This window comes from Lemur catta, chromosome 6 (genome assembly GCF_020740605.2).
Source record: "Lemur catta isolate mLemCat1 chromosome 6, mLemCat1.pri, whole genome shotgun sequence".
Classification (NCBI taxonomy): domain Eukaryota; kingdom Metazoa; phylum Chordata; class Mammalia; order Primates; family Lemuridae; genus Lemur; species Lemur catta.
Genome location: NC_059133.1, coordinates 3,679,151 through 3,695,760, shown reverse-complemented (window position 1 = coordinate 3,695,760; position 16,610 = coordinate 3,679,151). Strand labels below are relative to the sequence as shown.

The following is a 16,610-nucleotide window of genomic DNA, read 5'->3' as shown; positions in this document are numbered from 1 at the left end:
TTATCAACTGGAAGGGGACAAATGGGAGCCTCTGGGTGCTGGAAAGTTCTGTCTTGATACAGGTGGTGGTTACACACGTGTATACGTACATGAAACCCATGCGAGCTGTACATTTAAGATTTGTGCACTTGACTATAGTAAGTTAAATTTTAAGGCAAAATGTATAGGGTAGCCCCCACTTATCCACAGGGCATACATTTCAAGACCCCCGATGGATACCTGCAACCGAGGATAGGACCAAACCTGATACATACACTGTGTTTCTTCCTGTGCGTACACACATATGATAAAGTTTAATGTAAAGATAACAGCAAGAATAAAGTAGAACAATTATGCTGCTCACAGCTGCACGGATGGAAGATTTGTTCTTACTGTGGATCTTAGCAACCTCAGCATATGATGTTTTTTCTTTCCTAATTAAGTCAATAACTTTGACTTTTTCACTGAAAGGAAGCACTTTAAGGCTTCTCTCTGGAGTATTCAAATTGCCAGCATCACTACTCTTGTGCTTTGAGGCCATCACTACACGACGTAAGGGTTACTTGAACACAGGTACTGAGATACCCAGTTGATCTGGTGACGAGGATGGCTCCTGAGTGACTAACGGGTGGGGCACACGCAGGATGGCACGAGATATCATTATGCTACTCAGAATGGTGCCTGATTTAAAACCTACGAATTATTTATTTCTGGAATTTTCCCTTTAATATTTTCTGATCACAGTTGACTGTGAGTTACTGAAACTACAGAATGTGAAACCTTGGATAATGGGGTGCTGCTTACTGCACCTGTTCTCTTCTGAGACACAAGTCTCTGTGAAATCTTTCTGTTGCCTTCAGGACAGAGTTGAAGCTTCGGAGCTTGCCCTTCAAGGCTCCTCATGGTCGGCCCTCCCTGGGCTGGGTTAGGTGTTCCTTCTCCGTGCTCACACACGCTTCGTGTTTTCCTCCAGCGCCGGGTGTTGCTGGTGCTGTTTGCTCGTCTGCAGGGCTTTCTCTCCCCCCCCCCCGCCCCCCCCCCCGTCCTGATGCTGGTGAAGGGCAATACCTGGGTCTGATTTGCCCTGTGGTCCCCAGTACAAGGTCTGTCACAGAGAAGCTGCCTTTTAAATGTTTGTCAAAGTAATAAACAGTAATAGATCGGTTTCCAGGTCTTAGCACGCAGAGAAATGGGTCTTGGAGAAAGGTGAAAATGCTGCTGTCATTTTGTGTCGTGCTGTTGGGGACATTCCTGAGAGCACAGAAGAAATGGCCAGACTTCTCTCTTACTGGGCAGGGTGGTAAGAGCTTGGCACTAGAGGTCTCATCCTGGCTCTGCTAAGGCTGGTGACACACTCGCCCCGTTGTCCCTGATGCTCCTGGCCAGGTCTGTCTCATTGGCCCTCCTTGCCCCTTCTTAATCCTGAGCACTCTCAACTGTACACTTTGAGGTTTTCCAACACATTTAATATTATTTCAGCCATTCTCTGTTTTCTGAAAACCAGAAATATTTGTCTGTAATTTGGTACAATTTTTTTTAAATGCATAAATTTTTGCATTAAACAGACCTGGGCTTTGCCACTCATTAAGTTCTATGACTGTGAACAAGTTAACCCTTATAAGTCTCATTTTCTTTATCTGTCAAATAGGAACACTAATTCCTACATTGCAAAAAACCATTATGAATACCAAATATTTGCGTGTAAAATATTTGTCACATAAGAAAGTACTTGGTATATGTTTCCTTTCCCTCTCCTGTTTCCCGTTTCCAAGCAGAGCTAACAGTTTCTGAAATGCATCTTCTTGATTCACAGACCTAGTCCCCTTTTCACAGCCTGCCTCAGGTAACAGCGGGACTTCTGCACATCTCTGTGCTAGGCTTTCAGGATGTGCAGGTGGCAGGCAGGGGAGAAGGGACAAGAGGTTGGTTTCCCCTCGGCTGACCTGTCGGCTTTGTCCCTCCCTGTGTCCAGGGGACGCACAGCTTAGAGCAGGGCCCAAACAGACGTCATGGCTGTTCAGACACATTGGAGGTAGTCATTCCAAGGGCTGATGTGTGGCAGATTACCAGCTCGGGCTGGAGACTCAAGCTCTCAGCAAGTCTTTTTATTTTTTTTACTTTCTAAACCACATGGGCAAGTTGATCAGTGGTTTCCAAGGCTTAATTTATTAGTGACAACAAGCTCATCATAATACAACAAGCAGTTGAGATTCTGTCCACTGGTTAAAAATTAAAGACCAAATGTGTTCAGGACAGAATCCTGTTTGTTCAGGCACTGAAGTGTGACATTGTAGATGATGCATTATGGGTGGGAACTGCACCCCAAGTAGCAGAGGTGGAATGCATATTTTTAAAAACTGGCTGTCTGGGTTATTTTTGTTCTAAACGTAGCTGTGCATGTTAGCACAGATGTGCCGAAACGGCTTTTCAGAACTGCTTTGTTTTCCCTGCGCTGCCATGGGTTCCCCATCCCTTCCTGGTGTTGCTGCTTTTGCAAGTCAAACCCGTGGTGCTTTAAGGAGGCTACTAAGTGGAGTGGAGTTTTAAGTGATGTCCACTCAAGCACATTAGAGATAAAGTCACTTCTTGATTCATATTTTCTCCTGCTTCTGCTTAAAAAGTGGAGGTCTTTCACCTAGCTCTTTAAATACTTCACTGGTCAGCTTTTGACGTCTTGCTTAATTAAACTGTCTTAAAGAAATGACAGTAATGGAAAACTAACACTGTGCTTATACTTTTTTCTTAATGATTTTGCTTATTTAATGTTCTTTAGAAAGAATGCAACAAAATGTCTTAAGTAGAAGAGTAAATAATAAAGATTATATTAATAATCTCCCATTTTATTGAGCACTTTCTAGAAGCTGAGTATTGTGTAAGACTGTTTTCTTACCGTTTACTAAAGTGACACCCTCTGATTGCAGTAGAGGTTTTTGGCCTGTTTTTCATGTGAGGCCAGGGTGACTCACTGAAGTTCACATGGTGGAGCAAGTGGCAGTGCCAGGCTTGACTTGGTGCTCCCGGGTCCTGCTCCTGCTTTCTTGCCATTGCCCCTTGTTCCACAGAAGTCTGAGGAAGCTCAGAAGCTGGGAGCCAGAGGTGGCGGTGTGCAGAGGGAATGCCCTGTCCTGCAGGAGGGTGTAGGGTGTGGGGTGTGCTTGGCAGCCTCCAAACCGCATTCTCCCGGACTAAACACGGGAAGATGTTTTGCATTCCATATCAGTTGAAAATACCTTTCTGACAGTTTCTGGTTGTTTTGTAATTGGACAAAGCAGACAAATTTTGTAGCTATACAGTGATTTAACATTCATTCACCAAATACTTTTAGTCTTACGATCAGAAACACAGCTTCTTAAAAGCCAGCTAATTTCATTCATGATTTAAGCAAAGATTTTATCTCCTAGGTGAAGAATTCATGAAAAAAATTGCACTAGATTCACATGCATGTGTTCGCTAAAGAAAGTTAGTTGTTAATCTTCCTGGAATTTGGTAGTTGAACTTAGAAAATATTTTTATTAATCGCATTGTTTTCTTTGTACTTATGGGTCCTTTAGGAGCCTCAGCTATTACTATTCTTGAAAAGCATCTTTGTTTTGCCACAAAAGCTTTCGGAACACTACTACTTTACTCCGTTGACCTTTACTGTGGAATTGCAGAATCATTCTCTTCTCTGAATTCTTTTCTTTTTTGAGGTGTCTTGGGGAGCAAGGTGAGCTTATGGTGTGCAGTCCCTGGACGAGTCTGCGCAGCCTCCAATGCTCTCTGCTGTGTCGCGGTTCTCCCATGAGAAGCTGGGCACGGGCTTATCCCGCCGTTTACCGTCTTTTCTGCCTGTGCAGCTCTTCCCAGCTGGAAGGACCGTGGGTTCCTCCTCACTCAGATTTCAGAACCCACTCCAGGTGTGACGCTGTGGCACATTTTAGCTGCTCAGTAAAGCTTGGAATGTTAAAGGCCTTTATCTCCTTAAATCTTAATTTATAAAACTTGGGCAGATGGAAAATGCTCAGCCTTTTTAACAATAATAATAAAAAGGCAAAGTAAAGCCCCCAAATAACATTTTTACCTATCAAAAAAGCAACTTAAAAAAAAATCTGTACTTTCACTGTGGATACAGTGAAGTAGACAGTTATAGGGTGGTATAAATTGGGAGAACCCTTTTGGAGGACAGTTCCACAATGTGTCTCTAAGAGATTTAAAGATGTTTATGTTTTTTTGTACAATAATTCTTCTTTTGGGAATTTCTCCAAAGGAAATAATCAGTGATAAGGTAAAAAAAATTATAGATGTTCATTATATTGTTGTGAAAATTTAGTAATGATCTTCAGAAGGGGACTATTCAGTAAATTATGGTAGATTGTAGTAATAGAATAGTATACACCATGAAGATGTGAAAATTTCGTTTTCAATGAATTTTTATTACATGGAAAGATGTAAAGTACTGTATTTGTAAAGATTATCTCCATTTAAAAAAATAAGTGTAAGTGTATAATATACATGCATTGAAAAACAATGACAGAAAATACTGAGACTGTTTGTATATAGGATCTACCCCCAAGGGTTGGAGCTTGGCCCCTGTAGGAAGGGGTCAGACCCTGGAGTGTCCCCATGCTGCCATGGCGTCCAGCCCTCCACAGCAAACACAGCAGCTTTTCACAGGTCCTGGTGCCACTCTTGCTTCTTTACACTCGGTTCTTTAGCAACCAGGGGCATCTCTCTAAAAATCCAAGTTGGATTATTTTATGCACCAGCATTAAATCTTCAGTGGCTCATTTTACATTTAGGAAAAAAAATCTAAATTATTTTCCTAATCTCCAAGACTTCACATTCTACCCTGCCGTACAACTGAATCACCTAGGGAGCTTTAAAGTGTACATGTGTGCCAGGCCCATCACCCCACAGTGCAGGTGAAGTCGGCGTGAGGTGGGGCCAGGGCCTGGGTAGTTTATAAAGTTCCCAGGAGATTCACATGCACAGTTAGAATTAAGACCTACTGCTCTGTATCAGTACTTCTTAAAATTTAGGGTGCATCATACTTACCTGGAAGGCTTGTTAAAACACTGTCTGCTAGGCCCTAACCCCCCAGAGTTTCTGATTCTGAAGGACTTGGAGGGGGCATCCAAGAATTTTCATACCAAAAGAAGTTCCCAGCTTTTGCTTCTGGTCCCGAAAACACTGCTCTAGAGGACTGGGCTCCTTCCTCCCTCGCCAGGGCACCTCTTCCCATTCCCTGTGGCTCCCACACGCAGGGCATGCTGGTGTGCTTCCCCTAACTGATGCACTCAGCTCTTCGCCATTCAGTCTTTATGCCTCTGGTTGCCTCCGTCTTAAATGCTCTTTCCCTGAGGTCTGGAAGCGTCTGACCCATTTTCATGGTTTGATCTTTCTCCTTGTTCAGGCCTCAGGTCACATGTCACCATTTTATAGAAAAGTCTCACCTGATGACCTGTCTAAAATAGAGCCTCTCTGGCCACTCTCTAGTAGATTATCCTATTTAGTTCTTTCATGGGAATTATTATAATCTGTAAATGTATTTTTTGTTTATTTATTCACCCCGCAGCCCTCAACCCCACTAAATTTCATTCAATACATATCTGTTGTTCAGTTGCTTAGTTGGAGCTTGTGTGGGTGGGAAGGCGGGGTGGATGTATGGGTGGGATCAGTCATGAGATGTTGGCCTCTATCACATACGTGTATTTTTTTCAGCAAATCATTGTTGAGCATCTAAGGTCAAGGCCAGGGATGCAGGGATGAAACATGGTGGTTTTAATTAAAAGCCCCAGAGTCTGATGACAGAGTTAGACAAGCAAACAAATAACCGCTCTGTATACCATGGATGTCATGCATGAGACCCACTGAGAGATCTGATTGTCACCTCCCTGGGAAGGGGCCAGTGAAAGGCCTAGAGAGGCCAAAGGATATTATGTTAATGCGGCTCTCTCCACAACATGAAGAGAGAAAGAATCTTCTAACTCATCCAGTATGCCTGGTGCTGGTGGTGGTAGTGGTCTCATGCATTGGGCTTTACCTTTGGTCATCCAAGGGTGTGGAAGAATGTTCCTCCTTTGGAGAGAAGCTCAGTTGGTCGGGACCATCCTGCTCCCACCTTTGTGAGGCTACTCTGTCAGTGTCACTCACACTCCTTTTCTTTCTCCTGGACCACCTGTGGGGAGTGGAGATTTTACCCCCAGAAGACTCCTAAGTGGGTCAGAATAACACATGAATCTAATTAACTCCAAAATCACTTTGACCTCAAGGCAGAAAATTCATTCCATTTTAAGATACTCCAGTGAAAGGCCTAAATTCATTGAAATAATAAAATGCCCATAAGAGACACACCATATTTGAATATTAATTCTATCTCATTATCAAATTCCCAAGGAGATATTAAAATCCAAAGATTACATATCATTTTAAATTAAAATTCAAAGACATTGAAGTCAAATTCTCTTGTCCATGTATATTCAAAGAAATTGAAGTTCAAAATGTATTCTCTCTGATTTCTTATTCTGCACAGTACTAGCTAGAGGGGCTCTTTCTTAGTGTCTGTGTAGGTAAGGATTCTTTCAACAGCTGCAGCATGGATTATCTCTTGCTGCAACATGTGTGATTCTTTCAGGAACACTCATATATCAAATCTCTGATATGCCTCACTTCTTAAAATGAAAAAAGTCAGCAGGGCACAGGATTATCAAAACACCAGCCCCCACACACCAAAGTTAGAAAACAAGGCAGTTGCCAGTCTTCTAATAGTTAGCCCAAGCTAAAGTATGTCCCCAGAAACCAGCACTTAGTGTTTGTTGCCAAATAGTGGCCCACAGTAGAAAGTCTGTGCTGAGGAAAGAAGGGTGACAGAGAACGTCTTCAGGTCTGCTTCACTAGGATTTCAGTTCGTTTCTGACAGTTGGATCCTTCCTTTCCTTGGTTTTGTAGGGGCCAATCACAGTTTCTGTTCTAATAACCACTAAAACATCTACTGCTTTTCTAAAATTCGCTTTAAGGACAGTTAGAACTAGGTGCATTTTCATTTCCCTTTATATCTTTTTATTGAGACCTTCTAGACCTTATTTCCCATTTTATGTCTGTGTAGTCTGTCTCCCAAGATTTCACCTTTTGCTCCTAAAAAAATAGTTTTTTTTTTAAAGCTAAATCAGTCTTATTGCTTTCATTTGTTTTCATTCTTCCATTGTTTCTGACAGTAAGACTGAAGTGCTTTTTACATCACTCTAGTTCCTCTTTGATTTCCTGAGCATCTTTCATTTCTAGAAGCAGAATGTTCCAAACAAAGACCTTTTTAAAATTACAGTATTTCATTGAATTTATTTTCTCTATCCAGTGCCAGGAGATAATATCTTTATGTTTTTCCTGATGTTAGTATCCATCTAAACTTTTTGTTACCTATGATACTTACTGTAGGTTTCTGACACATAGCCTTTTTCAAGTTAAGAAGTTCTCTAGTTTTCTAGAGAATTAGAAAGATATGTAAATAGGGGCTAAACATGAACAGGTGCTTTTTCTGTGATGGTTGAGATAATCATAAGGTCATTAATGAGGATAATTTCACTGCAGATTTTCTCACCCACATTCATCTGTTCTTACATTTTTGAAAAAATTGTGCCTGATCATGATATATTTTTGTAGCATGTTTAATTTAGTTACTACTATTATTTCTAGGATTTTGGGGGGAGAGGGTTCTATGTTCATAAGTTAGAAAGCCTATAATTTCCTTATACTGTCTTTTCCTAGTTTTGGAACAAAATTACGTTAGCCTCATTAAATGACTTGGGAAGTTTTCCTTCCGTTTCTGTTGTTTTGGAATAACTTGTATACAAAAGAGAGGTTCTTCTATTCCTTAAAAATTAGGTTAGAACTAAGCTGTTCGGGTCTATTTTTGTCAGTGAGTCTTGGTCATTTTGTATCTTTAAACATTATTGTTCTTTTAAAAAATGTTCTTATTTTCTTTTCAGGCATAAGTTTATTTTGGAATTCAGATAAGAACTGACACATCATAAATCATTGTATAAAATAACCTGGTCATTTCAATTGCAAATGTTAATAAACATTTTTTTTCTTTAAGACAGTTACTTTTTTTTTTTTTCTTGAGACAGAGTCTCACTCTGTTGCCTGGGCTAGAGTGAGTGCCGTGGCGTCAGCCTAGCTCACAGCAACCTCAGACTCCTGGGCTCAAGCGATCCTCCTGCCTCAGCCTCCCAAGTAGCTGGGACTACAGGCATGTACCACCATGCCTGGCTAACTTTTTCTCTCTGTATATTTTTAGCTGTCCATATAATTTCTTTCTATTTTTAGTAGAGACGAGGTCTTGCTCTTGCTCAGGCTGGTCTCAAACTCCTGAGCTCAAACAATCCACCCGCCTCGGCCTTCCAGGGTGCTAGGATTACAGGTGTGAGCCACCGTGCCCGGCCGACAGTTACTTCTTTTTAAGATCAATCTTCATACTATCCTCTGAAAAAACAAAATTTAAAAAATGTCTACATAGATTAAAATAAGAGACGCCAACTATACTTTTCTCAGTAGGAACTATTCCAAAAGAATTATAAGGTTCAGTGATAGAATTCAGATTAAGAGGAGGTAGACCTCAGTTTAGTACCTGAAATATAATTATATTTTCCAGAATAATGCCTTTATTCTTCTAAAGAGGTCCTCTAAGCTGGCTTTTATTGTGCTGTAGTTTTCTATATCTCCCTAAGAGGGAAGGAAGCTCTCATCAGTTTTAGGGCTTCTTTACATGACTTAAAGTTCACCTTTTCCACTTTTTTCCACACTGTTCTCACAACTGTTGTAACAGAGCCCCAGTTTTCTTTTCCTGAAGAAATGCTCACTTTCCTATGTCATGGCCACGTACAGGCAATGGCGGCGTGAACTGCTGCCCTTCCTCTAGGGGGCAGTGTGCTCCTTGGTTCTGTAGCAGTTCAGGCCCCCTGGAGTCTGTAAGAAAGTGTTGATGGGGTGTCAGTGGTTTTAAATGATATTGCTTTAATTAAATCTTTCCTATATTTAACTATAAATAACCTAAGGTTGTTATTCTCTTCTTTTGACATCTTTAACCTCAAATCTAATTTTGTGACATCATCCTGTACTTTGAATACTGAGGCCAGAAGAGTGAAAAACCTTCAACATTTGGTGAAAAGCCTTAACATTTTTATTGACTTTGTTAAGTTCTTCTAAACTTGCCTTAGCAGGTAAATCTATGTAAGGAACCACATCAAGATCGTAGATAAGGTGATTCAAATGATTTACCTGGTTACCGACAAGAATTGTTTTCAGTTCCACCCAAATCCTTTCTCTTGATATTCCAGCCAAGTCTTTTGCATTTTCTGCAATTGCTTATAAAGGATATTCTTTTCAACAAATAGTACTAGAACAATTTTATATCCTTATGGGAAAAAAAAGAACCTTGACTCTTACCTTATACCAAACAAAAATTGATTTAAAATGGAAATATAAAAGCCAGAGAACTGTAAAACTTATACAAGAAAACATTGTGGATTTGTTGGGACAGGCCCGAATTTGTTAGGATACAAATAATACTAACCCCAAAAGGATTTTTTAATAAATTGTTCCTTATCTAAATTTAAAAATTATGCTCTTTGAAACACACTACTAAGAAAATGAAAAGGCAAGCCACAGTCTAGGAGAAAATATTTGCAATATGTATTTCTGTCACAAGACTTACTCATGCAGAGTATGTGAAGAACCCCTTACATAATAAGATGACGACAACCCAGTTAATAAAATGGGCAAAATATGTGACACTTCACTAAAGATGATATAGAAATGGCCCATAAACACCTGAAAAGATGCTTCACATCATTAGTCATCAGGGAAATAAAAATTAAGACCACAATGTGGTGCCACCTAAAAAGTCTGACAATATCAAGTGTTGGTACGGCTTTGGAGTGACTCAGGTACGTTGTTGGAGGAAATATGCAGTGGTACAACCACTTGAGAAAATAGTTTGGCAGTTCTTATAAAGTCAAAATACACTTAACATATGACCCAGCAATTCCACTGTTAGGTAGAAAAATGAAAACACGTGTTCATGAACAATTACTGATACATGTAACAACATATTGAATCCCAAAAACATTAAAAAAGATGTTTTATATGATCCCATTTGTATTATAGAACAGACAAAATGTGCGTATAGTGACAGAAAACAGTTTACCTAAGGCTGAGGGGGATGATCTGCAGTGATTGCAGAGGTGCACAAGGAACTTCTTGGGGTGATGGAGATGTTCTATGTCTTGATTTGCCTGCGGCTACACAGGTGCAGTTGCAGTTTACTATCTGTAAGTTGCATCTCAATGAAGTGCATGTTAGAAGTAAAGAAAACAAAGCACCAAATGGGAACAGTGTGGAGGGAAGTGAGTTAGGTTTGAGGAGTTTATTCTGGGGTTTGCAGCAGATTGCAGGTGCTGGATCAGTGTGGTTCTTTGGCTTTGGGTAGATCAGGAGTTCTCACTTCGGCTGCGTATCAGAGTCACCTGGAGAGTGTGTCAGAGACACTGACGCCTCGGATTCCTTTGTTCTAGGGTAGGGACCACAGCGTTGGCACTTGTTAAAACCTCCCCCAGTGTTTCTAACGTGCAGCCGAGGTTGAGAGGCACTGGCCTAGACTTTTGCTGTGAGTTCTATCTCTGGGAGTATCGACAGTGGGCAGCCACCTGCTTCCTTGCTGCTGCTTGAGTCAAAAGATTCATTGTTCCTCTGACACTGGGGCCAGAAGCAGCAGCTCAGTCATGAAATGCCCAGTCCTAAGCTGCACAAAACACTGTGGAAAAAAAATGCCACACGAAGATCAATGGGACTATATTTTTGTGAGAATTAGAATTGCTGTGTAAGGCAAAAGCTAGCAGAAGAGTACAGATGGACATCAGTAACGCAGGGGTACACCCAGCTCATGAGATAGTTGGGAACAATGTGGCACTAATTTAGAGTAACCCATAATCTGCCACATTTCTTATGATTATAGAAGTAAATCTTTCTATATTCGAACTTGGCTGAACGACAACTAGTGGCTGGTAAAGGGTTACTATATCCAGCTCTTTTCAAGTGTGGACAGTAAAGGAAACCTTTAGAATCTCAGAACCAAGTGGAAATAATATTACAAATTGCTACCATTTCTTATATTCTCATGATGTGCTGGGCACCATGCCGAATGCTTTCTCAGGTAGTCCTCATCGTAGCCCTAGGAGGTGGGTATGGCCCTCTCGTTCCATGTATAAGAAAATCTAGACTTAAAGAAGTTCAGAAACCTCCCCAAGGTCACTCAGTGATAAGGCTGAGCTGGAATTCTCCTGTAGGTCTGTCTACTTCCCAAAGCACCATATTTCCTCTGCCTGGGAGGGATGATTGAGTCTTACCTGGAAGCAGATGGTCTCTGCAGCTCCTGCAAGATGGTCAGTTTCATCCAGCAGCTGCCTCTGGGCTTCGAGCTTTCTGAGTTGGCTGTCAGCTTGCCCCAGAATGGTGACTTCTCTAGATGGAAACTGTTGGAGCATTGCTCCAGCCACGTTGGCCGTTGATTCACTTCGGCATGAGGACTCTGGTGATCTTTGTATCTATGTTTTTTTTTTTTTTTTTAATTTTTGATAGAGATGGGATTTCACTATGTTGCCCAGGCTTGTCTCGAACTCCCGGCCTCAAGCCATCCTCCCATGTCAGCCTCCCAAAGGGCTGGGATTAAAGGTGTGAGCCACTGTGCCTGGCCATTGCCTGTTTGTTGTGAGGAACTGTGTTTTGAACACATTTTTGCCAAATATCATGATGTATATTAAAATAGGAGATTTGGGCCCACCTTTGTATTGTGCTCTTGCTTTTCTTTGGGTTTTTATATTTTTGTATTTATCATTCAATGTGAGAGCAGCCAGAATAATTGAAACTCTGTTTTCTGTCATCCTAATATATTTTCTCAGAGGAGCTTAGATATTATTAGAGTTGGGCCTGCACACATTATTGGCCAGTGTGGGAAGAACAGTTAGCAAATCAGTTAGTTGTCCTCTGTTTACACTTTGTTTCCAGAGGCTAAATGTTAGTTTGTTTAGGCCAGGCTTATTGTCTGCACTACCATGTGAAAGCGTTGACTGACCTTGGCTCCTCAGTACAACCACAACTTGTGACTCACTTATTATGGGTCTAGAATCAATTCCCAACATGTCAGGAGAAACAAACAACTTCCTTGTTTTATGAAGTGCTAACAGAAGAAACTTGTTAATTTCTTAATTGTTCTCCCCTCCCTCAGACATTAGCTCGACACATGTAGCTGCAGCAATAAACTTGAACTTTGTTGTAACAAGATTGTATTGTCAGTCACCCCTTGGGAAGGGGTTGCACTGGTGTCTGCTTTTCCCTGTGCCCTTAACCTGTGTTCATTCTCAAGTATACCGTTAATGCATTTGTCATAATGCCGCTGTTGTCCTTGTCTGGAATATGTCATTTATGTTATAAGCATTTAATGAATTTCTATAAAAGGTTCTTTTCTGCCATGCAGCTGTGTGACTGAGAAATATTTATCCAGGGACGCATACCCTCATTTCACCCGCAACTCCACAGTAACCACGATTTTTAGGAACTCTTTAATTCACCCTCATTGTCTGCTTAAATTTCTGTTTTTAGCATGTGATTTCATTTCCTTCAAAGAAAATCTTACCCATTTAGCATAACTCAGAATTCTACTTTATTTTTTTTATTTTTATTTATTTATTTATTTTTTTTGAGACAGAGTCTCACTCTGTTGCCCTGGCTAGAGTGCCGTGGCATCAGCCTAGCTCACAGCAACCTCAAATTCCTGGGCTTAAGCGATCCTACTGCCTCAGCCTCCCGAGTAGCTGGGACTACAGGTATGCGCCACCATGCCCGGCTAATTTTTTCTATATATATTTTTAGTTGTCCAGATAATTTCTTTCTATTTTTAGTAGAGACGGAGTCTCACTCTTGCTCAGGCTGGTCTCGAACTCCTGACCTCGAGCGATCCACCCACCTCGGCCTCCCAGAGTGCTAGGATTACAGGCGTGAGCCACCGAGCCCGGCCCTACTTTATTTTTTTAGAAAGTGAGATGTTTTCCTTGCATTGAATAATAAATCCTGAATACTTTTATTTCTCACTTATTAAAAAACTGGTTTTGAACACAAATTTATAGTTTTGCTAAATTCAGAGTGGAAGTATAAATTCAGCTCTGTGGAAGTTAACCTCCAGTTTTTTTATACCTAACCCCTGGCTCCAGCCACCTGAACTTCTTCCAGCCTACTGCACAAATGTCACCAACTACTGCCATCACTATAGTGCTCTTGACTGAGCATTTCCTGTGTGCTGAGCACATGTAGTGATACAGCCTATGCTCACAGTCCCCCTTTCAGGTAGTCCGTATTGCGCCCATTTTACAGACGAGAAGACCAAGTCTTAGCGGTTCAATGGCTCACCCAAGGCCACAGGGCTCATAACAGGCTTTGACCCGGCAGTCTGGCTCCGCAGTGCTTGCTTAGTCCCTGACTGCGCGGCTTCCAGTTCCTTGAACACTTCCGGTTCCCTCCTCTCCCAGCTGTCGCACACGCTCTCGCGTGAATGGAAAAATAAAAAGTGGTCTGTCTGCACAATGGACTATTTATTATTTAGCCATATTATTATTTAGCCATAAAAAATACTGATTCATGTTACAACGCGGATGATCCTCGAGAACATTATGCTAAGTGAGAGAAGCCAGACACAAAAGGTCACACATATTATATGATTCCATTTATATGAAATGTCCAGAACAGGCAAATCCATAGAGACAGAAGTGGATTCATAGTTGACAAAGACTAGGGGTAGTGGAGAATGAGGAATGACTGCTAATGGAGTTTGTTTTAGGGGTGTTGAAAATGTTGAAAAATTAGCTAGTGGTGGTGGTCACACAACTCTGTGAATGCACTAAAGACTACTGAATTGTATTCTTTAAAGGTGTGAATTTTATGGTATGTGAATTATATCTCAATAAAACAGTTATTAAAAAATAAAATGTGCTGCAGTGAATAACCTTGTGCCAAACGTAATCTCACATGGTAGTTTGTTTTTGATCTATAGTCCTAGAAATGGGATTACCGGGTTCCCACATGCCTTTGCTGTGGGCTGCCCAGTTCACTTCCACAGGGTTGTACCATTTTCATTAACTCTCAGTGGATGAAAGCACCTGTTTCCCTGTAGCCTTACCGATAGCTTTTGTTGTCGTACTTGGTTATTTGTTAGTCTGGTAGGTGAGAAATGCTGTGTGTAGTTAAAATTTGCCTTTCTGTTATTGTGGGCACGGCTGAGCACATTCTCACGTCTTTACAGTTCATCTGCATGTCTTCCTCTGTGCCATTTCCTATTCATATATCTCGTCCATTTTTTATTGGATTGGTGGTGGTGTTTTAGTTTTTACAGGTTCTTGTATTAAAAATATATAAAATACATACTAGGGACACAGTATTTGTTGACTATCATCACTTCTTGGCGTCCTTCCTAAACCCCCAGATCCAATTTCTGGGTTGGTTTTTTTTTTTTTTTTTTTTTTTTTTAAGAGACAGGGTCTCTCTCTGTTGCCCGGGCACGATCATAGTTCACTGTAACCTTGAACTCCTGGGCTCAAACAATCCTGCCTGGGCCTCCCAAAGTGCTGAGGCTCCACGCCTGACCAGAAAGCCGCCCCCCCCCCGCCCCCCCCGCGCCTCCATTCCCAGCTTAGAAAAAGAATTCATGTTTTCTTCTATCACTGGGACTTTTTCATGCTTTACAATTAGATCTCAGATCCATTTGGAGTTTATCCTGGTGAATGATACTAGTTAGTGATCTACATTTATCCTTTTTATGTGGCTACCCAGTTGCCCCAGAATTTTTGATGAAAGGTGAAAAGAAAATACCACTTTTTGTTTACATATTTCTGGGTTGATGTAAGTATTTCAGGTAATTGTACAAACAATATTATAACAATAACATTGAATAAGAAAATAAAAAAGGAGAAACAAGTCATCTGTAATCTCTGACCCTAACCAGGCTGTTTTCAGTGTGTAAATTGATCTTCTTTCTCTCTAGGTAAATGAGCTGGACGGCATTCCTTTGATCCTGGACAGCTGCAACATCGATGACAGTAACCCCTGTATCCTTGCATGTGGACCACCACACATTAGTTCACAACCTGGGACCTTAGTGTACCAAGTCCCTTCCCTGGTGTTCATTCAGTATGTAACTGGCTGCCTTGCTTGTTTGCTTGTTTCTAAAAGCCAAACCATTTTCTTGAAGTCATGGTGCTGGAATAGCACTTCTGCAACCTTTGCAGTGTAGTGAGCTAGAATTTTCAAGGTGAGTAGAACATTCCAAACCAGCATGCTACTTACTAAATAATACTTCAGAACTCTGAGGCAGAGGTAGCGCGTCCAAGGCCCCTGTGCTGCACGTCACCAATGTCACCTTCTCAAAGTGTGTATCTGGTCCTTGGAGTAAACGTGAAAACTTCTATGTTTTTTTTTTTTGCTGTAGAGATTCTGAATATCCAGTCCTTTAGAAAAACCGTTTTAATAACTGTTTGGCAACGTAGAAGCAGGAGCACTCTGGCTCCCTAGCCATGGAGAGAAGCATTTCAGTGGCACCGAATTCTCATTTTTCACAGGTTCTGCCCTGCAGCTCCTGCGGCCCTCTGCTGCTGGAGCTGGGAGCTCTGGCTTGGCCCTTCGTTGGGCTGGCCGTCCTCGCTGGAGGGTATTCTGCAAGGACCTTGCTTCTTTCCTACCACTTTACCAAGCAGTCACGCTGTAAGAATCTGGTCTAGTACAGTGGTGAGTAACCAGGGACCAGATAGAGCCTGGTTAGGTTTGAGATAAAACCTACTATTTAATTTCAAGAACTTCCTTGGTGAGAGCCAGACTATCCCTTGCCCTGGTCACTGCATGTCCCTATGCCCATTGCCTGCAGGGGAGGGGTGGAACAGACCACCTTAAGGACTTGAGGAATGTAGCCTGTAGGAGACAGTGGGGAGCCCAGCCTGGGACAGAAGAGACTGGGAAGGGGCATTTTAAAAATAAAATCCTCGTCTATGGCTTCTGCCAAGAAGAGAAAAGGAGCTGATGAAAATCGTATGTTTAAAAGTGAGTAGACTGAGAAATGCTTATTGTGCTAAAGATAACATTATCTGCCTGATTAGCAATAGAAAAAAATCTTATTTTTAAAGAGTATAGTAGCTTATAAGATTGGTCAGAAAAAGACCAAATAGACTCAGAAGACTCTTCTTCCAGGTAAAACAAGTCACATCACTGCGTTGCATCATCAGTCACTGCAGACCCTGATCACTCAAGAGTTTAGACAGTTTTTAGCCCCCCAAAAAAGAAGGAGAAAAGAAAAGCAGAGAGCTGCGAGTCACAGGAAAGCAGTACAAGAATGTTCAGCTGCGGTTGCAGATCTTGCATTTCCTGATTAAAAAAATGACTTATTATAAAAAAAGACATTCACCCACAGTTTACTTTTATGTTCCCTGAATTGACCTTCTAGTGAAGAAGGTTTTCATCTCTGGTCTTTGGCTTTTGGCAGACCAAAAAGCAGAACACTGTAGCACACAAACCCATTGTAGGTCTAAGCTAGGGGCTGTTGATGCTGCCAGCATCTTCCATTC

General features: G+C 41.4%; 1 protein-coding gene across 1 annotated transcript in view; it reads left to right on the top strand.

The window, feature by feature from the left end:
• Nucleotides 1-16,610, top strand: part of ATXN10 (ataxin 10) — a 139,547-nt gene that overhangs the window by 90,187 nt on the left and 32,750 nt on the right. The window contains exon 10 of the mRNA XM_045552793.1: nt 15,041-15,104. Within this exon, the coding sequence (XP_045408749.1) occupies nt 15,041-15,104 (64 nt within the window). The remainder of the gene's footprint in view (nt 1-15,040; nt 15,105-16,610) is intronic.